The following is a 23,394-nucleotide window of genomic DNA, read 5'->3' on the forward strand; positions in this document are numbered from 1 at the left end:
TCCTGACAGAGCGCCTGCACCGCCGCCCTCACCTGGTCACACAGGGTCCCGATCAAGCCTTCCAGGTCCTGCTTCTCGTGGAGCACCATCTGCTTCTCCTCGTGCTCCTGCTCCAGCTGCATCTCCAGCTGGTGGAGCTGCGGGCACAAGGGCAGACCAGACAGAGGTGAGCGAGCCCCACGCGGACCATCCCCCAGCGCCAGGCCCCTCGGGGGGAGGGAGGGAGGACAAGGGGCCCCATCTGTCAGGGCTTGGGAGCCGGGTGACGATGGGGAGCCCCCTGCTACTGACTGTGAAGTTCCCCAACAGAACGCCTGTCTCCCTCCTGTGGCCTCGGCCCCTGCCTGGATATTCTCAGGTCTTGGCACTCTGATGCTGCAGCCTCCACATACAGGGAGAGCCAACATTTTTATTAAATATACCATGGAGCAGCTTGCCACTGAAGCCTCCTGTCCACGGCGCTCTGCTCCAACGAGACATTCAACTAATAGCAACTCATTTAATTTATACTTGGCTCTGATTTCTCAGCTATTAGCAGCCCAACACAGGCACTGATCACAGAATGAATATCTCCCTGTAGCTGTACGCTGCAAAGCCCCCACTGGCCTCTCACGTGTATTATTTCATTCCTTCTCTGGCCCTATTTCACAGATGGGCGAACTAAGTCCCAGGGAGAAGCCAAAGCGCATATTCTGAAGTCAGAGTTAGCGTCCTGTCTCCCGGCCCCAGATCTTTCTGCCACCCCAGACAGCCACAGCAGTGCCAGGGTTGCTCATGATTGATTTCCTGCCACAGTGAGGGATAGGCTGCACAGAGCCGCCAGGAGGCTGCGAAGCCAATGTCAGGGGCTGTCTTGAAGAGAAAATCCCCTTTCTCTGACCTCATGCTCTCCCTTCATGAAAGTGTCCACGGAAGAGCATCGGGAGGGTCCGGGTTGCATCCTAGCTCATCTGAGACCGGGTTCAGGGCACACAGCGTGCTCTGAGGCACTCTTGGAACAAACCAGAAATCTGCACATCCTCCACCTGACGTAACGTGAGCAAGACTAAGGGCATCTATCTCAGGAGGAAGGACAGGGCGGAGTGATGGCCATTTCTGCAGAGAGCAGGCTCATTCCAAAACTTCCTTTTAAGAGTAAGAAACAAAAGCAACTGCACTCCAATCAGAAGACTAGAAAAACTAAAGCTCATCTCGAAACAATATGTAAAATAATAAATCTATACAATACATTATTCTATAGAATAATAAAATCTGTAGAACATGTCCACGTGGTATTCACAGGTGTGATGGGGGATGGGGTAGGGGAGAGGGGGACTCTGGGAGCCACTTCAGGCCACCTCCCTTGAGGGATTTAGCTTCCATCTGCATCTCAATACACCCTTAAGGATGCTTGTCCCAGCGTTAGTTCTAATAGCAGAAAACCAGGAACAACCAAAGTGTCCAATGATAGGGGATTCGTTAAATAAAATAGAGCACATGGTTTAAGAGGCAGCATCCACTACTGAGTGAAGATAGTGGACTCCAAAAGACCTTGACCCCATGTAGTAAAGATAATATCTGTGCAAATCCGTACGTGCACATGCAGTGTGAGGGGAGAGATGAAAAGGTGTTTACAATAGCCATCCTGGTGGTTTCTAGGGGACAACATGTCAAGGGCTTGTGCTTTCTTATGCACTGACTGCCATGTCTACCGAGAGTGGATAAAATGTAAGAAATGATCTGAGGGCTGGGGGTACAGCTCAGTGGGTGGAGTGCTGTCACCACAGGCACAAGGCCCTGGGTTGTCCCAGCATCAGAGGGGGAGAAATCAAGAAAGGATTTGAGCAGCAAGGGAACAGTCGGAGGGAGCATCTGAGAGATTCAGAAGTCCTGCCCCAAGAGTCTCGAGGCCTGATGGGCTCCTGACAGAGACCTTGGGCTGATGCTGCTGGAAGTTCCAGCTCATACTGAAGGTAGGTGCTCCGGCCCTGTTCCCTTGAAAGCACTTAGGGATCCCAGGTCTAGGTGGCTGCAGGAAGGGCCTGTCCCCAGCCCCAGGCCCAGCCTCCTCCTTGACTGCAGGGGTGAGGCAGCCTGCGGGGACCGGCCAGGACCTGGGCACAGCTGAGGGGCGGTCACATACCCGCTTCTGGCAGGACTGACGGATGTCCTCCAGCTCCTCCTCTTGGTCCTCCCGGTCCTTCTGATGCATCTGCTTCATCCTCTCTATTTCCAGTTCAAACCGCTGGCGGAGCTGGGGACAGCAAGCAAGGATGGGCATGAGGGTGGCCCAGGGCCACTCCCTCAGCATCCCCTATTTTATTTGAGGGGGGGGGGTACTGGAGATTGAACTCAGGGGCCCTCGACCACTGAGCCCCATCCCCAGCCCTATTCTGCATTTTGTTTAGAGACAGGGTCTCACTGAGCTGCTTAGGACCTCGTTGATGCTGAGGCTGGCTTTGAACTCGAGATCCTGCTGCCTCAGCCTCCTGAGCTGCTGGGATGACAGACCTGCACCACCGCACCCAGCCACATGTTTTCATTTCTACACAGAGGAGAATCAGGTTCTCTCCCTCAGCACCCTGGAAATGGTAGATAAACAGCCCAAAGGCTTCCTCCCTTTCTATGGTTACAACAGACACCCGGAACCCATCACATTCTCCACCGAGGTCAGATGCAGCCTCAGAATCCTTCTTAACACTCTTGAGATGAACCCAAGCTCTGGCCTGCTCCAGAAGTTCACAACTGCTGCCCTTAGCATGGAAATTAGGTTGAGAAAATACAATCTCAGCCTCTCAAAATGTTGAGCATGTTCCTCGCTACGTAGACTGTGGCGAAGAGTAAAAAGGACCAGAGCCCCATCATCGTCCCCGGCATAAAGCAGGCTCACGATAACTGTCGAGCTCCTTCCTTCCCGCCTTTAAAATGACAGAGGTTATGGGAAGATAATCCAAAATGAGGAGCCTAAGCAAGTTAATAGAATATTTCCCTTTCATTTTTCCTCGCCCCTTGGACACTTCTGACATCTGCAATACCATTTATGTCAGGCTTATATGAGTTAACATAAAATTCCCTGGAAAAAAGTGCTGTCTGGTAATCAATCAATATCTACAAGAGGTCTCCAAGGACATGGGCCGTGAGAAGCTGGAGACGGATGAAGGCATGAGTCAGCCTCCCCCCTGGTGGCCCAGGGCGGGAAGCTAAGGGGCTTTAACTTCCGCTCTCCTGAGGCCTGGTGGGGCTTTCCTGCTCCCAGAGCTGAAGGGAGACCTGCTGGTGTCACCAAGAGCCAATGCAATTTCCAGAAGTTCTTGTCTTCTTACTGCTTCTGCAAGGATCCTGCTCATTTAGAGAACACCTGGTTGCTACAGGATGCTGCATTTAAGGGACATCCTTCATGTCCTTTAAATACCTCCCCAGACGTTCCACATTCTGCAGGGATGGTCACAGGTTCAGAGCTGGGTTGGAGGCAGCTAAGGGGTTGTTCCATATTTCACTGCACATGGGAGGGGACTCGGGCCTTGGGATTACAGCACCTTCTTCTGTAAGGTCATAAAGACACTGAGCTGCCTCAAAGTCTCCACCTGGATGTGGCATCATTAGGACATGTTAAATGTCACATGATTTTCTGGCCACCGGGCCTTTGCACAGGCTCTGCCCTGCACAGAACTCTCATATTCAACCAATTCTGACTCATCCCTCAGCTTTTGGCTTCAAGAAATGTCACTTCCTCCAGGATGTCTTCTTGACCCTCTCCCCCAACCCTTCTGCCAAGACTAGATCTGCAAGTTCCACGTTCCTGTGACACCCAGCAGGACTGTAAAGTTTGGGAAAGCAGAGACCCTTTCTGTCTCTGCATCCTCAGATCTACCCGGTGCCTGACAAAGAAGAAGAACTCCCTGCATCTGGCTGACTGAACATGAGCTCTGCTTTCTTCACTCTCCTTAACGAGCGTCCAAGACTCTCCAGACCCCAAACGCCTACTCAGGAGGCTCCACCCAGCAGGATGCAAGGAGAGTAGGCGAGAAGCAAGGGCTGGCACCACGGCTTCCACTGAGGCGCTTAGAGTTCAACTGCTTTACACGTTTATGTCACCCAGTCCCATTTTCTTGCATAAGAGGCTCTCAGCCTTTTAAAACACAGTCACCTTTTGCAAAATCCTACATGACAAATTCCTTTAGCGCTGAGCCTCAGAAGCCACTTCTTGAAAATCTGACTTTTTGGTTTTGTTTTGTTTCTGGTTTTTGTCTTGGGCATAAGAAAAAAAGGCATAGACCTCACATTTCCTTTTTCCCTCTGGCCACCAGGAATTTTAGAGCAAAAACTGTGACGTGTGTAAGAACATATGTCCCGCCTATCACATATCGGCTCGCTGTCCCCACCCTCTCTTTAGTGTCTATTTTAGTCAGTACTTTTCTGGCCCAGACTGTTTTACTTAGAATCTCATTGTTGTTTTGCATCTGTCTTAGAAGCTGCCTCCTGTGCTCCTTGGAATGAGGTAGACGTTCACACAAGCAAGCAGACAAATAAAACGGATTCATCGGCTTCGTTGAGATTCTGCTGCTACAGTATCGGACATATCCTGACTGGTTCCTTATTCTCTTGGTGAGTTTCTATTTTTCCAAGATGGGCATGCCAATCTCCCTGGAGGCTGTGCCCACAGTCAGTAGCCAAGGCTCTCTGGGGTCAGAAGACGCCACTTCCGAATCCCACCCTGCCACATTCTCTCTGTATCTCTCGATCTCAACTCCCACCTCTGTAGAATGGGGACAGAACTCACATCCCCACACAGAGGTCCTAGATGACCTTGACCTAGCAGGATGGCAGAGGAGCTCTAGACCATGAAAGCTCTGACCTTCAGGCTTATGAGTTAAGATGTTTTCTGGGGTAATAGGGAGCCATGGAAGAATGAGGAGCAGCAGAGGAGATGCCCTCTGAGAGCACTGCACATTTCAGCCAGCAAGGGACTGGGATGTTGCCCCCACAGGGCTCTCCCACCTGTTCCAGCTGCTTGATGGTATTTTCCTGCTGGTTCTGGATCTTCTCTTGCTCCAGCTTGCTGGATTCCAGCTTCCAGAGCCGCTCCTTCAAGCCGGCGACGCCATCTTTCCCCACAGAGGATGACTCCAGCAGCTCCTGTTTCTGAGTCTGCAGCGTCTCCACCTCCTGCCTCAGCTTCATGGTTTCCTGCTCCTTTTGCTGGGAGACAAAGGGGACAGCGTCCTGAGTCACCCAGTTGGGCCCTCCTCCCCTGGGGAGGCCTCTGTGACCTGCTGGCTGGGGTGTTCCACTGGCCCTCCCTGGAGGCCCAGGCCCCTCACCGAGCCCCTGTGGGACACCAGCAAGGGCTGCTCTTTGGGACAGCTCAGGTGGCAATGAGGGAGGGAGGGAGGGAGGCAGAACTGGGGGAGGACAGCCACTGCCCCTAGAGTTAGATCTTAAAGGAAGCGCCTGCCCCATTTGTAAGGGAAGCGCAGACCTGGAACTAAACCCGCGCTCTGTGCCCACTGGGGCTGGGAGGAGACGTCGGAGCAAGGGGCTGCCATGTCCAGAAATGGCCCTTCTGAGTAAGGAGGCCAGCTCCAACCTGAAGGACATTTGGCTAGGCCACCAGGGAGCTGAACTCCAGACTCAAGGGCATGAGGTCCTGGGGGCAACAGGGAGCCACAGAAGGACACAGCAGCGCCTGGAGAGGTACCCAGGTCATATTTTACTAAAATCCCTCTGCATGAGCGTCTGCACGGGACAGGCCTTGCTCCTGGACAAGGTGATAGCTAACTTTCTGCTGGGCCCAGTGTCCCTCCCAGGCAGACCCCTGGACTCTGTGCAGGTAACTGGAGCAGGACCATGACCTCACACTCTGGAGTCTGTCAATGGGCCAACCACAGGTTGTTTTAGGAGACACGCTGGGAACCTGACTCCTAGCCGGGTAGACCCAGGCACCTGCACGGGCTCTCTTTCCTCGGCAGCAGGTGTGTGGTGGGGTTTCAGGAGACCCAGCCACCAGGAGCCCGGCCAGCTCCATGTCCCCAGTGCCTACCTTGACTTGCTGCTGGAGCTGCCCCAGCTCCCACCGCACGCTGCTGTTCTCCTGTGACACTTTCTCACGCATACTCTTTTCAAACACCGACTCCCCCAGGGCCTGAGCCAGCTGCATGTCAAACCTGCCCAGGGCAGAACACGTGTCACCGCACGGGGTGGGGAAACTAAAGTAGAGTTAAGTGGGGCTGGAGAGGAGGCGGCGGAGCCGGGGTTGGGCGGGGCCTGAAGGGAGGAAGGAGGTGGAGCCAGGGAGGGTTGGGCAGGGCTGGGGAAAGAGGAGGAGGAGCCGGGAAGGGTTGGGCGTGGCCTGAGGGAAGGAGGTGGAGTCAGGAAGGGTTAGGTGTGGCCTGAGGGGAGTCGGTGGAGCAGGGGAAGTTGGGAGGGGCCTGAGGAGAGGAGGAGGAGCCAGGGAAGGCTGGGCGGGGCTGGAGGGGAGAGGGCGGAGCCGAGGAGGGTTGGGCGTGGCCTGAGGGGAGGAGGTGGAGTCAGGGAGGGTTGGGAGGGGCCTGAAGGGAGGAGGTGGAGCCAGGGAGGGTTGGGAAGGGCTGGAGAGGAGAAGGCGCAGCCGGGGAGGGTTGGGCGTGGCCTGTGGGGAGTTGGTGGAGCAGGGGAGGGTTGGGCGGGGCTGGAGAGGAGGAGGCCTAGACGGGGAGGGTTGGCTCAGGGCTCCAGGGGACGGTTGTGAGTGTGGCCGGAAGCTGAGACGCTACAGAGGAATTTCTTAGCACCTACACAGTGTTTGTGAAAAACACCGAATACTTATTAAAAACCTGATAAAAGTACATAGACAAAATAAAATTAGAGTAGACACTGATGTAGAATAGAAATTAATATGTACAGTAAATGATGATGTATAAAATATGTAGGTATACATGGAGAGAGAGAGCACACATCGGATCTGCCAAAGCACATCAAGAAAAAAGACCCATTAATTCTACTGGGTTTGGCATCTAAGATCCACTGACCCAGGAACAAACATTATGTACACACACTCATACACAATGTCCTGTCTCCATGCCAACAGGGAGAGCCTCACTCATGCCATCTGGCTGATGCACTTGTTAGCCAAATTAAAGTCTGCTAATTTTTGACGAGATGCTGGACATCTTGTCCTCATTCCTCCAGCAAAAGACACAAAGATGAGACAGTGCTCCCGAGAGCCACTGGGGCTCTCCCGAGGCACATCTGCCCCTCTAGGAGGGGGGACCACTGGATAAGAAGAACTTCCTGGACTTTCCATCATCCCCTCCTGGTCTCAGCCCGTCCCCTGTCACAGATGAGGACACCAGCAGAAGACCCTTTGCCAGGCCTCAGTGAATCACAAATAGAAAGTCCCAATGCTCCAGAGAACTTGATGTGGCTCCTGGGATTTGGGCCTTGGTGACAAGATGGTGCCCGATATACGACGATCCCATGTCCCAGGACACCAGCTGTCCTTCAAAGTCTGAGACTCCTGAGAAAGCCAATCACATCACATAAGGGAGCCCTCCTGTTGGACCAACCCAGGAACTTTCTGATGGGCTATTGGTGACATCATTCCAGAAGTGCTATTTGCTGCCCCTGAATGGAAACAGGGTGACAACAGGATAGTAAGGCTCCATGAGTACCATTCGCCAGGCTCTGCATTGGGGCCCCCAGAGTCCTGGGGGAAGATGTATGTTGGATACCCATTCACAGAGGAGGAGTCTGAGGTTCAGAGAGTGATTTGGTCTTGAATCCCAAAGTAATGGAAGTGAGCTGAAGGCAGCTCCCCAGTGTCTTACTACCCACCCCCCCCACATCTACCTGTCCATGCCCTTGGACAGGTGAAGGAAGCCAGAGGGAGCCAGTGACTGATGTTCCAGAGGAGTCCATGAGCGAACAGGCCACTTGATGCCAACAAAAGGCTCCTCTAGACCTCAGCTTCTAGAACACACTGAGAACCCCCACCCTGAGGCCAGACAGACTTGCACACCCCCTTCACCCCACCAGGGGCAGGCCTGAGGTCCAGGCTGGGGCAGTCAGCAAGCCTAGCCACAGGCTTCTCTGAGAGTCCCATCAGCCTTGGCCGAGCTTTGTGATCCTAAGTAACCATGGCAACCGGAACCCAACTCTCCTGTGGGACCATTCCAGGGCCCTCTGAACTTAGAAGGCAGAGTGGGGATGAGACTCAACGATCCTGTCTCACCACACATCCCGGGCCGGCAAGCTGGGCAGGCAGCTGCGTCTACAGTGTGCTGGTGCCTGACATCTGGGTCCCCCTCCCAACCGTCATTCTGCCTGGATTTCCACCGTCAGCCCCAGACTTCTGCTGCCCCCACTGGCTCCCACTGAAATGCCACTCCACCTGGAAATGCAAGGCCTGCTGAGGATGTGGGCATCCGAAGACGCTCCTGCCCACCAGTGGGAGCAGAGCTGGGGGCGCCTTTGGGCTGCTGGTGGGTGCCTCAGGGGAGGTTTGGAAGTCCCTGGAATGAGGACTTCTGCCACGGGGTGAAGGAAAGTCCCATAGGGATGGAATTTTTCGGGCTGTACCAATCCAAAGCCCAGGCCCCTCCCTGTCAGAAAGCTGAGACCCTCAGAACAGGATCAAGGCCAGAGTGGAGAGTCCCAGCTGGGAGGACCCTGGGGACGGTGGAGGCGCACCTCTCACTTTAGGGCTGGGGTCTCTCAGGACGTTCTTCAGTGGCCTGTTACGTCCAAGGATTCCTCTGAAATGTGGTTCGTCCTTCACTGGCCCCAAGACCTGTCACTTGGCAAGGCCACTCAGCAAGTGGCCAAGGGGGACTTGAGCCATTTTCTCCAGTGCAAGGGAGACTTAGCCAGAGTACCGAGAGGGAGTTGGGAGAGGGCGCAGAGAGAGATGAGATTAAACCTCTCTTATTTGGGGGAGCATGCTAACCGTATTCAAGGGTCGTTATTTTTTCCAGATGCAGAAGCCAGCTCTGGAAGGTTCAAGGATGAATGAAAAAAAATTATTTAATGCAAATGGATTTTGAAATCTATAACACTCTCATGGAAATAGAATTCTGCCTGCTATGTCTTGGAAAAGACGCACCCCCGGCAAAACCGCTGTTGGTCCACATAGGAACGTTTTTCTGTTTTGTCCTGAGTATCCTAAAAGAGAGGCTGCATTATACCGATTTGCAGTCTATGAAGTATCTACTAGAGATTCCCAAGCTCTAAAGCCCCTTGAACCTCACCAGAGAGCTGAGGACTTGGACGGAGCCAGCTGTGCAGGGGGGGGGGGAACCTCCAGATGGGGAGGATTTGCGTGAGGAAGCTCAGGCCACCGACCCCTCCTCTCCAGGCCCGGAGGGGACTGCATCCAGGCACCCCGGGAGCCTGGCCTGTCTGCAAAACCTTGTGCACTTGGTTCACACGAAAGCCGACATGGGAACCGGTGTGCACACATTAAGAACTTGACATTTTGTTGATGTTCAAGTTCCAGTCCCTGCCAGATTGCTCCCAGGATCTGAGCCTCTAAGCCCTAAATGAGAAGGGCAGGAACTCTTTTTTTTTTTTTTCTTTTCTTTATCGTTTTGTCAACACTGAGGATAGAGACCCAAATTCAGTCCGTTTGGAGGTACCAATCACATCCTGGAGTTCTCACCACAAGGGGGCGCCTCATCCCCAACCTACAAGTATGGAGTCAGAGGTGGGGAAGGGTTGAAGGACCAGGTCAGGGTCACAGGGCTAGCAAGGGGAACCGCTGGGGCTTGAACCTGATGGTTTTAGGCAGCACCTGGGCTCCTGACCATCTTCCTAAACTGACTCAATCTCCTCCCACAGACCTTTCGTTTGACAAATGAAGAGATTGAGGCTCAGAGCAGCCAAGAAAATTCCCCAAGGTCATATGGCCATAGGGTCACCAGGCTGGGTAAGAGAAGGGAATCTTTTTGTTTGTTTGTTTGCTGGATTTTTTGGGTCGTACCTACAGGAATAACGGGTGAGGAGGAGGGGAAGGAAAATTGGGGCCAAACCAGGGCCTTAACCTGTCCTTCAGAAGAGAACCCAGAGATCCCAGAGGACCCCAGCACCCATGCCGCCCACCCCATGGTCCAGGTGACAGTGTGGGACACAACTCACTTCTTCTGCTTCTTCTGCAGCTCGTGGTTTCGGCTTTGCTGGTTCTCCAGCAGGACGCGGGTGTCCTCCAGGTCCCAGGTCAGGCGGTGGCACTTCCTCTTCAGTTGGTGGGCTGCCTTCCTGGCCTCCTCGTAAGCACTCTGCAGCTCGGCGAGCTGTGGGGGGGACAGAGGAAGTACGTGCCCTCTGGGCGCTGAACATTCCCGGGAGACACGGCTTCCGAGTGAGCATGACACTGGGGACACTTCTGTCTGTGTCCACCAGTCTGTCTTGTCTACTTCCTGGGTCACCTTCCGGAAGCTTCTCCTCTGGATCTCAGTTTTCTCAGGGGAAAATGGGAATAATCCCATCAGTCTCTCAGGGTGGTTTTCATTTCTCCTCAATAAACCTCCTGCCAAAACACCCCCAGAATTTCTACCCTGCCTCCACCTGATGTCCCCTGAGCACCAGGGAGTCCCTGTCCCCGCCGGGAAGCCCGGGGAGGGAGGTCAGAGGGTGGAGCAGTGGACGGCACTGCGGACGGGCCGCGCCACACAGTGCGCCTGGCTCTTGACAAACGGGAGCCCAGCCACGCGCCTTCCTGCGGGACACACCGCCGACTGTCCTAGTTGGGGCTGGGGGAGGCTGCAGCCCAGCACACACGCTTTGAAGAAATGGCCTCATTAAAGAATCGCTTTAAATAAGCAAAACTCTGAGTTAATGAAGCCTGTAATTCCAAGTTCAGTATTCGGAGGCAAATGGGATGTTTTCTTAGATTCTGCTAAAAGGTTGCGGCTTTATTACTTTTTAATGTAGCATGAATATTGCCCCTTTCCTTAGGGAAACTGACCGGCTTCATAATTTGTTATTAAAGAGCCGGACTGCTTCCCCGCGCTGGTCCCCAGTATGTCTCTCTTGAGGACACAGTGGTGTGTCCATCTTGGAAATGACCCTAACCATCACCACTGCCAGGGACGACACTGAGCCTCACTTCTGTGGTTGGTGGGATCCTGTGACCTCACCCACCCGCCTCTGCCGGGTGATCGGTGGTACCTTTCTCTCACATTGGGGACAGAACAGTAAGACAGGCCCCGAATTTAATCTCCACCCCCCTGGCCCGTCCATCCAGCAGTGGAGACTGGGAAATGAATGGACACTTCCAGTGCAAATTTAGGGAAATAATGGAGGGACTCCCGTCTCCATCAGGGAAGACTTTCAAGGAGAGGCATTTACGTTGAGATCTGTAAGAACAGGTGGCGGGCAAGAGGCGTGGCGGGGTCTGCTGGTGTGGACGAGAGCCAGCTCTGCAGTGTCTTCCAGATTCCCGCCCAGTGCGTCACAACAGCCATTTGAAAATGGCGATGGTGGAAGGGACACAAGATGGGAGACAGGCACAGGCGTTCAGCTGTCCCTGTGCACACCCCGAAAGGCTGGATAGCACCATGTCGTAGAGGAGCGAGACTCCACGACATCTGTGGTATCTATTTGGTGTTCAAGATGGAAATTTCCGGATATCGGAAATACAGAAGGCACAAAGTCAGAATGATAATGGGAGATAATGATATTATGGCAGCGGGAATGTTCTCCAAGGACAGGGAGTTCTGCTTGTCCAGAAATAGAGGGAAGGCCGTGGACCATGGGGAGGGAGGGAGCCAACATGGAGGCCCTGGCACAGTAGGACCTGCAAAGAGCTGTGCCTCACGGGGAAGGCACAAGACAAGTTCTACAGAACCACTGGCCTGGCAGGTGGTACCAAGGCTCGCTTCTGCTCTGGCTCTGGGTGGGGAAGAAAGGAGTCCCATCAGAAATCAAGACTGTAGGCGCAGTGGCACCCACCTGTCATCCCAGCGGCTCAGGAGGCTGAGGCAGGAGGATGGCGAGTTCAAAGCCAGCCTCAGCCACAGCGAGGCCCTAAGCAGCTCAGTGAGACCCTGTCTCTAAATAAAACACAGAAAAGGGCTGGGGGTGGGGCTCAGTGGTCGAGGGCCCTGAGTTCAATCCCTGGTACCCCCCAAAAAACCAAAACCAAAACAAAACAAAATACTGTCCGTGTAGGCCTCATGTGGGTTTAGAGATGGACACTTTTTCATATCACACAAAAATCTGAGACCGACAACACAGTGTCACCTCAGGGGTCACTGTAGAAGAACACACAATAGTGTTTCTTGCAGTGGGACACTCCCACCCCCGCTACCAAAAGACTCCAGTAAAATCGATAAAAAGTTTAAGAAAAAAATCTGCTGAAGATCGACTCACAATAAAAACAGCTAAATACACACAGACATCACATGAGAGAGGATTTAAAAAATCCACAGAACAGAGCACCTGGGACTGTTGGGGGCAGCAGAGGGAGGCGCTGGAGTTGAGCTCCAGATCAAAATTCATTCACGAAACAAGGGGAAAGAAAACCCGCCCAGAGAGTCGCACAGCATGACGCTCCTGAAGGCCTCGGGCTGGAGGAAGGGAACTGGTTAGCAGGGGTTGCTCTGGTCTAGATGGGACATGGGGGTGACATCAGCATGGGGGCAACGGGAGCGGTCAATGTGACGGCTTTAGAAGTATACTGCGAGGATCTCAGAAGGAAACCTCGGGCCCAGAAGGTAAGGTGGCTTTCACGAGGACCAGGCAGAGGCGGAAACAAGACCTGGATAACCCTGAGTTGGTGTGTGTGCTCTGTGCTCAGACCGGGGACCCACGGGAGAGAAAAGGGTTTCCAAGTCCCACAGTGACCAGAATTTGTAACAGCTGCCCAGGTGGAAAACCATGAAATGGCTGGTGGTTTCCCTCCTCTCCTCCTCCGTCCCCAACCATGGGTCACTCACCGGCCCACTCCCTGACACCTGTGGCCCAGACGATCCGCTCCCCTCTTACCTTCTGTTCCAGCTCTTTCCTGGATGTCAGCTCTGAGTCCAGCCTCTCCTCACACTGCTGGAGACGCTTTCTGAGAAACTCATTCTCCATCTGAGCACAGTCGAAGCGCATCTGCCACTCATCTGCTGTTTAACAGAGTCAGGGAGGCCGGGATAGGAGGCCAGGTGAGGATGAGGCCAGGGTGGCCTCTCTTCCACTTTCTTGGCTCTTTGGATGCGATTTCACAGTATCCATGGAGCCCTAGGACCTCAATCTTGGGCTTCAGGTTAGGAAGCTATGCTGTAGTCAAGTTTATGAACTACTTCCTCTAGACAGCCTGCTCTGACCGCCTCCAGCTGTCTAAAGTACTTAAAGACCCGTTGTTCTAAGATCCACTGCCTTATACTGTTCAGTTACCTTTGTAAGGTGGACTCATATTTTCTTTTTCCAAAGAAATTTCATAATCCTTTAGGTTGCAGAAGCTGTGAGTCTTTAGCATACATGATGGATGGATGGATGGGTGGATACATGAATAGATAGATTGATAAATGGATGGACAAGTAGATAGATAAATAGATACATAAGTGTGTAATAATGGAAAGATAAATTAATAACAGGACAGGTGAGTATGTGGATGGATGAATGGATGGTGGGATCTCGGTCTTTGAAGAGGTCACCGCACTAAAGATTTCTACGTCACTAAGTTAAAGGAGGAGGATGTGATATTAAGGAATTAAAATTTATTCAGTTTTCCACCAAGATACATAATATCATGGTGGGAAAGGAATCCTGTCACCTACCGGGACAAATTCTGAGGATAACAAGCAGCATGACATTTCTGCAGCGCCCCTGCCCCGGGGCTCCCTCTACAGGGTGCTCAGGGGCCGGGGCCGGGAGGCAACGCGGGTGGGTGAGGAGACTGTGCTCCATCCTTCAAGAATCACCCCCTCCCGTGACTCCCCTGCCCAGGGTGTCCCTGTCAGCCAGGGTGTCTAGTTCAGTCCCTCATTATCAAGTCACTCTTTCCCTGGGTTTATCTGATCTCCACACTTAGATTCCAATTTCTCGAAAGTAAGTCCCAACCCAAATCCTCCTGCAGTCCCCGCAGTGTCCAGCTCAGTTCTGGGTGCACAGCATCAAAGATTCTCTTTCACTATGCAGCAGAAAGAAGGAGTCTGTTTTTGATAATTAATACCCCAGCTGGATCCGCAGAGGCGGGTGAGGGGCTGCGGCGGTGGCGTGATTAAAGTGTTTGATGATTGCTTCTTTCAACTTTCCTCTCTCTTAGAAATGCTCTCTAATGAGTATGTATCACTTTCATAATGAAAAACAAAATATTTGTGGGTTGATTTCCGGGAATGGGCATCCAGGGCTGAGAGCCTATTTAGTGGGGGACTGCTGTGCCCCAGAGCTCAGCGCGTCTCCCCGACGCGGGACTCCCTGGTCTTTCCACAGGAAACCAACCGGGAACCTCACTGAGACCCGCGTCTCGGTCAGATGCAGCTGGTGCCCAGAGTCCCCAGGAACCCTGCCTTGCGGGGCCTCCCACACCACAGACTCCTCTGTGCTGACCTCCCTGGGACGTGCCGGCCCAGGCGGGTCCGGGAGGCGTGCGGGGCAGGAGCACAGGAGAAACCCAGCCCCGTCTCCCTTGGTGGACTCCCGACTTCTCTTCTTTGGACTGTCCCTGACATTTCAAGGGCATAAATTCTCTGGGGACACGGAAGGCAGGATGCTGGCATTTTAGAGATGCTGACACAGTGGCTCTCCTCGTCACCTGACTCCATTAGGCTGGGGAGAACTAGGAGGCAGGGGGCAAGCTGACAACCATGTCACCATGCCACCAACCATGAGATGTCCCCAGGTGCCTGGGTCAAAAGGGCATGCCCAGGAAATCCTGGCACTACTGAACACATCTATCACTGGAGAAGGGAGAGTCCCCTCACCTCGTGGCAGGCAGCTTTGTCATCTCTAATAGGGGACGGGGTGCTTCTGTGGAATTGGTTGGTATGAAGAAAGGCAGTGACCCCACGATTTCTCCTAACAAGGTCGATAAAGCAGCAAACACCCCTTCAGCGTCCGCACCTCACGGGGGGCTGGGGCCACAATTGGTACTGATCATAACTCTCGCCATTTGAAGATGGGGAAACTGAGGCACGGCAATTTTATTTCAAACTGAAAGCCACACACCCGCTAAGATGGAACCCAGATCAAAATCCAGGAATCCAACTGCAGAGGTTTCACCTTTTTCAAAATCCATACTTCAAATATCCCTGGGAATATAAGAGGGTCTTGTTCATCAGCCCACCATCTTTTATTCTTTGCATCATCCAGCACCTGTCACATAGATATTTATTATTTTGATTGAGCACATAATAAATGCTCAATAAAAACAGTATTTTAATGGAAGCTCCTCTTAACCAGCCTCCTTGAAGGATGGATCAACATTCTCCTCCAGGATGATGGGGAGAATCTGTTAAATAAACCTGTTTTCCTTGTAAAGAATCCTGCCTCAGATTTCACTATAGTAACAGAAAAGGACTAAAACATGGTCCCAACCCAAAGTGGGAAATATAATTTTGCATTACACGGTGCCTGTCACTGTTGTGTGGGACTCCGAGGGGCTGTGCCTGCCTAAGTCCCAGCCCCTGATGTGGTGTGCGGTACATGGCAGGTGCTTAGCATGCACCAATGAACCAGTTAAGTCAGAAGGCAGCCATGTCTTCCAGCACCCACCCTCCGGAGTCCCGGGCCCCTCACCTCCCGCCGCGTGGCTCCTCTCCAAGTCATTCAGCTGAATTTTCTGCTGGGCTTCTTCCAGCTGCTTCTCTACTTCTCCCAACTTCTTCTGGACTTGCTCGTACTTGCTCTGGAAGAAAGAGACCAAGGCGAGCCATGATTGGGAGATGGCTAGAGTTTGTCCACCTGAGTTCATGTGTAGGGGGACGGGTCCTCCTGGTGGCATGTGAAGAGGTAGGGCCTGGTGGGGGTCCTCAGTACACGGAGAACATGTCCCCTTGGAACGGATTAGTTTGGGTGGGACCGCAAGTGTGTTCTTGCGAGAGGGTTGTTGTAAGGAGCAAGCCTGGACCCCCGCCCCTGGCTCAGGCTTTCTGTTTAGCACTGGGCCCTCGCTGCCTTCCGCATGTGCTCTGGCCACGATGCCATCTGCCGGTAGACCCTCACCAGAGGCCAAACCAATAGTGATGCCCAAACTTGGACTTTCAGCCTCTAAATCTGTTCAATGAAACTATTTTCTCTATAAAGATTCCTGCCTCAGGTATTTGGTTATAGTAACAGAAAAGGACTAATACATGGTCCAAACTAAAGGTGGACAGAAGCCAAAGTCAGTAACCTCATCCATGGCACCTCTGAGACCAGGAATGCCCACCTGCTGCACCATCCTCACCAAGGACTTTCCAAGGCCATGCCTTAGGAAGACCCATGTCCCCAAGGTCCTTGAGCCTTGAATCAGTCCACCTGTGCACCCTGCTTAGGCTTATGATCCAGGGCTGAGCACCAGGAGGCAGGCAGCCATGCCCTGTCACCTTGCTCAGCACCCTAACACTTACCTTGAGCTCCTGGGCCTCCCGGAAGGCCTGCAGCCGCTCTGCCCACTCGCTCTCCAGCGCCTGGCAGGCCACGTCCCCTTTGAAGCGCTCGTCTGCCAGCTCTGTGGTCAAGTCAGCAATCTGGGGACAGGTGGGGAGGCAGGGCAGGGTCACTCACTGGAACCACTGATCTGTCTCACCCCAGACACCCTCCTCGGCACCCCCCTTGGCCCAATCACAGGCTGTCCATGTAGTGCAGTTGTTGAGAGGACAGACGTCAGGACACCACTGGCCTTGATGTGGCAGTATTCTTGGTCCAATACTCACTACCTGTGTGTGACTTTAAGGTAAGCAGAATGCTTAAATGATTCTCAGCCTTCTCGGTTTTAAAAAGGAGGACAGTAACATACAAGATGGCTTTGGGATTCAGTGAAATGATCCATGGGAAACTTATCCCGGTGCCTGGCACATAATAAATGCTCAATCAAAACAGCATTTTAATGGAAGCTCTTCTTATCCAGGCTCCTTTCAGGACTGACCATCATGCTCCCCAGGGATGATGGGGAAAACCTGTTAGTTAAATGAACCTATTTTCTTTGTAAAGAATCCTGCCTCTGTTATTTCATTCTAGTAACAGAAAAGGACTAATCCATGATCCAGACCAAAGGTGGATAGAAGCTAAAGTTGGCCACCTCATCCATGGCACCTCCAAGACAGGTTTCAGAAGCTGAAAGTCCACACACAGATAGACAGATACCCCTGGCCTGTGGATGCTCTCAGCCTGGAGGCCTCTGTGGGTCTGCCAGGTGATACCCATGCATACTTAGTACCAACTGGGTGCATTTCCAACCTGCTTTTTTAAGTTGCAGATTTATTGTAACACCTATCAACTAGCACAGGATCCTGGAGAATATGGCTAGGCAAGACTCTCCATGACAGCTAGCTGAATGTTTTGGAAGGAATTAATAAAAAGCTATCAAATCCGTGTAGTTGCAAAAACTAGAAGTATAAAATAAATTTTTCTATTCACATGACTTGGAAGAAGTCTGCCTTCTGAGCTGGTCCCTATCGGTACTGTCATCTGCCAGGCAGGCTCAAAATCAGTCATCTGCCCCACAAAGAAAGAAGATGTAAACCAGGAGCGATGGCCCACACCTGTCATCCCAGTGGCTAGAGAGGCTGAGGCAGGAGGATCACGAGTTATAACCAGCCTCAGCCAAAGGGAGGCTCTAAGCAACTCAGTGAGACCCTGTCTCTAAATAAAACACAGAATAGGGCTGGGGGTGGGGCTCAGTGGCTGAGTGGCCCTGAGTTCAATCCTCAGTACCAAAAAAAAAAAAAAAAAAAAAAGAAAGAAAGAAAGCTGCGCATCTGAATATTCTACCTGGAAAAAAAACCCAAGATCAAGATCAAGGACCCAAGGCTGTCAAATAGGCTGTTTGAAGTGATCCGGCGCTTGCTTGTTTTTGCACAGAACAAAGCGCTCCCAGACTGTCCATGGGATGGTTTTGTCCTACAGGGATGGGCTCACAGGGGACTCCAACTTATTTTTGATGTTTCTGGATTGTCGATTTTTTAGTCACTTTCATAATCAGAAAACAAAACACACTATTTTTCAAAAAGAGGAAAAAATAGTTGTGCAACAAAATCGGGGGCTGCTCTATTCACCCCGTGACCTCCATCCCCCCTCATCCCCTCACCCCCACCTGGTTCAGCACCTCATTAACTGCTCACACCAAAATACAGATTTCAATAGAAAAAGAGAAAAGGGGAGGCTCGGGGGAAGAATTGCAAACTCATATAACATGTGGGTGAGACCTGAACCCAGGCCTCTCAGATCCAAGTAAGGACCACCAGGCAGCTCAGGAAGGAGGGCTTCTCCAGGGTGTGCCCGTTGCCTGGGAGACAGAGCCCTTTGACCTTTCTTACACTGTCTTTTAAATGCACTAGTGTGAGCTGACACACACCTGTCATCCCAGTGACTCGGGAGGCTGAGGCAGGAGGATTGAAAGTTCAAAGCCAGCCTTAGCATCTTTCAAAACTGAGGTCCTGAGCAACTCAGGGAGACCCTGTCTCAAAAAAAAAAAAAAATCCAGGCTGGGTGTGTGGCTCTGTGGTAAAGCACCCCTGGGTTCAATGCCTGGGAGCCAGAAATTAATTAAATAAAATGCACTGGGGAAGTACTTGGGTTGCGATTACATAAGGTATCTGCAAAATGCAAATTCCAAGACCCTCAGATTCCCCCCAGTCGGCCTCTGGGGCAGAGTCCGGGACCTGCATTTCACCCTGCTCCAGGGCGATCTTGTGCACAACTAGTTTAGGAATCACTGCCACCCAACCTGGGGAGGCTCCTCCTAATTTGGGCTCACACTGGGCTCTGAGTGTTGGATCTGCTGATGGCCTGGGGAAAGCCCTGATCTGGGGGGGAAGCCTGCCTAGCTGTGGCCGCCCCATCAGGCCAGTGCAAGCCAGGAAGGCCCCGGATCACACTCGCCCCTGACCTCCACCACCTCGTCCCTGAATCCGCCTCGTCTCCAACACGCGGATCGTCCTCTTCCCACCTAAGCCAATTAGTGTGAAATTTGATTTGTGCTAATTGGCCTGAGCAAGGGAAATACATGATTCGTTTAGTGCATTAATTTTGAGTTTCACAGAACCCAAAGTCTGGAGCCCCGAGGACAATTAGTCCCTTTGAATAGAGGAAATGACAGAACAGCTCTCAGAGAGAAAGGTGGCCCCTGAGGTGCCCAGGTCCCCACTGATCCCTCCTCCTCCACACACTGTGGGGCCAGGGGCTTTGTCCATGGAGGTGAGGGTGGGCACCGTGCTCAGGATTGTTAGGTGAATGCAGAATGAGAACAAATGAACGAGGGAGGGGCGAGGCTGGTTTGCAAATCCAGAGGTGTCCTTGCTCATTCCTCAAAGACCGATTCACTGGATGTCATTGTGCAAACATCCCTTGATGCAGAGCTTGGCCAAAGCAGTACAATGTTCTTCCTGCTTAGGGACCATGAATTCTAAGGGCCTGTGAGCAAGAGAGGGACAGGAAGGAATAAATTTGCTGTCCATTTCGTAGAGAATTGAAGGCATCCTGCACGTGGGTCTCTTTTGCAACCTGGAATGGCTGCAGTGAGTGGGATTTGTTGGAGGTTAAATGCTGACACAAATGTCGTCCTGAAGCTATCACCGCTGCTGGTCACTCATGGACCTGGCAGATAACCTGTGGCCATCTACTTTGTGCCAGGGATCTCGTGGTTGAGCTGGGGAGACAGGTGAGTCAGCCACAGGGGTACCACATCTTGACTTGACTCTGTCCTCAAGTCTTAATATTCAAGAATTCCTGAACCCACACTGCAGCCTGGGAGGGGGTTGGGGACACGGGGACAGAGAGAGGGCTCACACATACCAGGGTGTAGATGGATAGGAGGAGTAGCTCCTAATGTTCCGTAGGGCAATAAGGTAACTATGATTGACAGCCATTAACTCTATACTTCAAAATAGTTCATGGAGAAGAGTGTGGACATGCCTCACACAGAGAAATGACAGACGTTGGAGGTGATGGCCGTGCTGACGGCTTGGATCTGATCATCACACACTGCATACATGTACTGACAGGTCACACCGTCCCCATCCATATGCACAATTATTAGGACTCAAATACAGTTTTTGAAAATTTAAAAGAGAATTCTCAGACCTACACACCACTTCACCTGCAGACAGCAGTAAACAGTGGCCTTTCATTCTTGCCTTGTACTTCTCTGCAGGCACAGAGAGCTGCTCTTGATGACCCCGCATATGACAAAGCGCTTATGTTCGGCACTTTGCAAAGGCTACTTCCTTTTCAGACCACCCCGTACCTTCCAAGGAGGGGCTGCCTGACTTCCAGCCCTGCCTCATGACCACCCTCTGCCCTCAGAGCCTCATCCACTGTCTGACTCTGTCTCCCTCCCCTGGGATCTGGGCACTGCAGGCCAGGAACTGTGACCCTCCCGGAACAGACCAGGAAACAGTGGCCCCAAAAGGTCTGGGTAAAAAGACAGAGGGCACCCACCGAGGGCCTCGTAAGCGGACTCAATCCACTCCTGCTGGGCTGCGCGGCCCTGGGGGCAGGGACGCCCCCACCTCCACCCCCATCACTCTGATCAGCAAGAAGAGGGGGGGATGCACAGCCAAGGGGGCACTGCAGCCCCAGCAGGCAGGCTCCCGTGCTGTCTACCAAGGGCAGGGAGCTGGGGCTCTGTCCCCATGGTGCCATGCCCACCAGAGGACATTTGGAACAAACCCCCAGCTTAGTGGTGGACCTCAGGGTTCCCCCAAGATGCACAGGGCACCAGGAAAGGCTGCCACTCTCTGTGCAGCTGGCCTCCAGGGAGAGATCCCAGAGGGACCCACCGCCCATCACCAAGTAGCCCTGAGGGATGGTCACTGCAAGAGGAGTCAGGGTCGTGACACAGATGGACAGTGCTCACCGGGCGCCAGGCGCAGGTGTGTCCTGGAACCTCTCAATGCTGTTGTGAGTTCAGATGAGGAACTGAGGCAGGAAGGACATCGTTTACCCAAGGACACCCTCTTCACCATGCCCCAAACCAGCCACCTCCCGGGGGCTCACAGACGGGGGTCAAGCAAATCGACAAAGGTGTGAGAGAATCGAGGAGTCAAGCAAGGGCCCCACGGCCTCTGGCCCCACTCCCATCAGCAGGAAGGAGCGTCTTTGCAAGGATGCTGGGACAAGGACATCCTCCAAGCAGGCCACGTGGTGGGGACAGGTTGCTGATCAGCTTAGGGTGCTGCCTAAGGATCTCTAGAGGGGGGCTTTGAGGGTCCACCAGGTGCTTCACCAGGAAGAGGAAATCAGTGCTTGGATCTGTCACCCATGTACCCCACCTTGGTGATGTCCTTTGGTCCTGCACTCTCCCATAGGAGTGGTCCTCACCTCTAGCATAGATATTTTGGAGGTAGGATTGAACCCAGGGGTGCTTAACCACTGAGCCACATCCCCAGCCCTTTTAATTTTTTTTTTTTTTTTGAAACAGGGTCTTGTTAAGTTGCTGAGGTTGACTCTGAACTCATGATCCTCCTGCCTCAGCCTCTGAAGCCACTCAGATCATAGGGTGCACGACCACGCCCAGCTCTAGCTCGATTCTTATATCCCAGTGCCCACCCCCCACCATTCCCCACCCTGACACTCCAACCATCAAGGCACCTGGTGACCAGCCCCACTGTGCGCCTCCCCTCTCACTGGGCCCTCCACCTGGAATGCTCCGACACCTTGTCACCAGGCTAGCTCCTGCTCTTCCTTCAACACGCCTCCCTGAGAATCCCTCCCAGACCCCATCCCAGTATGCATGCATAGGTGCTCCTCTCCCATCACAACTGGTTCAGACCTGGGTTCGAATCCTAGCTCTGCTGTGTGACATCAAATCAATCACTTTCCCTCTCTGGGCTCTACGTCCCTCATCTATGACAAGAGGACATACACAAGTTCCTCACAGTTTGATTTAAAGGGAAAACTAGATAATGCAGATAAGGATCTCATGGAAACAGCTAGAAGATGAATCCCTCTTTCAATGTTGCTTTTGTAATTAAATTCGGCCCGACTCCATGGGTTCATTGAATTTACCGTGAATGCTTCTGTGCCAGACATGGAAGGGAGTATGAGGGTCTGAGGTGTGTTGTTCTGAGGGCCGTAGCCTGCCTGGGAAGGGCAGCCCTTGAAAACATGCCTATGTTGATAACGGCAGAGATGCGGCCTGCCACACCAAGGTGGAACAATGACTTCTTTAAGTGCACGTCCTCACCGTGGCCTTCTGACGAGGGAGTGACTACTACCGTTTCCATTTTACTGACAATGAGACTAACTCCCAGAGATCTGAAGGATTTGTCCTCAACGCCACAGGAATGGGGCACTAGACCAGACATCGGAGCCCCAAGCCCGCTCCTCCACGCCAGGTGTCAGAATCAGATTTCTTGTTCTCCTTCCTTCCCTTGGGCAGGCCACGGCGCCTTCATCTGGGCTGGGTGGTGACCAGGGAAGACTGTGGCCCCAGGGTCTGCCTGGGGACGAGGCGCCCAGGCCAACAGCAAGAGCGGCGTCCTCCTAGCTAACCCACTGTGGTCATCCAGGTGGCGGCCACGGTGCTTGGCAGCCAGCTCTCCACCCAGGGACACACGCCCAGCAGGAGAGGCCCCAGAGACCCCAGTCTCCAGAGTCAGATGGGACACCAGGCCATCTGATTCTCCCAGGAATTGAAGAGTCCCCACGCCCAGCCCCTGCAGGACAGAGGCGACGAGTCGGGGACCGGAGTCAGGCGTGGAGACCTGGGTGTGGGCTGCTGCTCGAGTCAGCTTGGGGGCTGCTGGGGCCAAAATCCCCGGCAACAACCATGAGAGGAGCACAGGGGTGTTGGGGTGTCACGGTTTCGGAGGTCTCAGGCCACGGACGCCAGCTCCATAGCACTGGGCCCAAGGTGAGGCAGAACATCAGGGGGGAGAGCGTGGCGAGGTCTCGGGGACCACCCAGAATATGCGCAAGGGAGGAGGAGAACGTGACCACTCGGGGGTGCCTCCCCACGTGCTCTGGAGCCCTCACCAGAACTTCCTAAGGAGGGTGGGTGCTGCTTTTTTCTGAAGATAAAAACCCCCATTTCCACCCAGGCGGGGTTGCATGCTTGGGGAATATCCTCTGCTTCTTCCAAATGAAGCACTTAAATCATTTTGCAATAATGTTGTCTTTTTAATAAGCCTAGTCAAACGCACTCCCACGGAGGAGAACATGTGTCAGCAAGGTCTCTGTGCAGGCGGTCAGAGGCCCTGGGTGGCAGCAGGGGCGTCTTCCTGATGCAGGCCCTGAAGGGGGGTCTGAGCCCCAGCTGTTAGCAGGGGCTCCCTTCTAGGAATCTAGGAGCACACGGAAGGAGGCAGCTTC

At 53.0% G+C, this 23,394-nt stretch overlaps 1 protein-coding gene across 1 annotated transcript in view; it reads right to left on the reverse strand.

The window, feature by feature from the left end:
* The window catches only part of Myo18b (myosin XVIIIB), a 320,748-nt gene that overhangs the window by 92,491 nt on the left and 204,863 nt on the right, over positions 1–23,394 (reverse strand). The window contains exons 43-50 of the mRNA XM_048784886.1: positions 16,491–16,610; positions 15,679–15,787; positions 12,940–13,064; positions 10,090–10,244; positions 6,020–6,143; positions 4,978–5,178; positions 2,123–2,233; positions 33–137 (exon numbers count right to left, since the gene is read on the reverse strand). Coding sequence (XP_048640843.1) covers positions 33–137; positions 2,123–2,233; positions 4,978–5,178; positions 6,020–6,143; positions 10,090–10,244; positions 12,940–13,064; positions 15,679–15,787; positions 16,491–16,610 — 1,050 coding nt within the window. The remainder of the gene's footprint in view (positions 1–32; positions 138–2,122; positions 2,234–4,977; positions 5,179–6,019; positions 6,144–10,089; positions 10,245–12,939; positions 13,065–15,678; positions 15,788–16,490; positions 16,611–23,394) is intronic.

The sequence above is a fragment of the Marmota marmota genome, unplaced genomic scaffold (assembly GCF_001458135.2).
Source record: "Marmota marmota marmota unplaced genomic scaffold, marMar, whole genome shotgun sequence".
NCBI classification, from domain to species: Eukaryota; Metazoa; Chordata; class Mammalia; order Rodentia; family Sciuridae; genus Marmota; species Marmota marmota.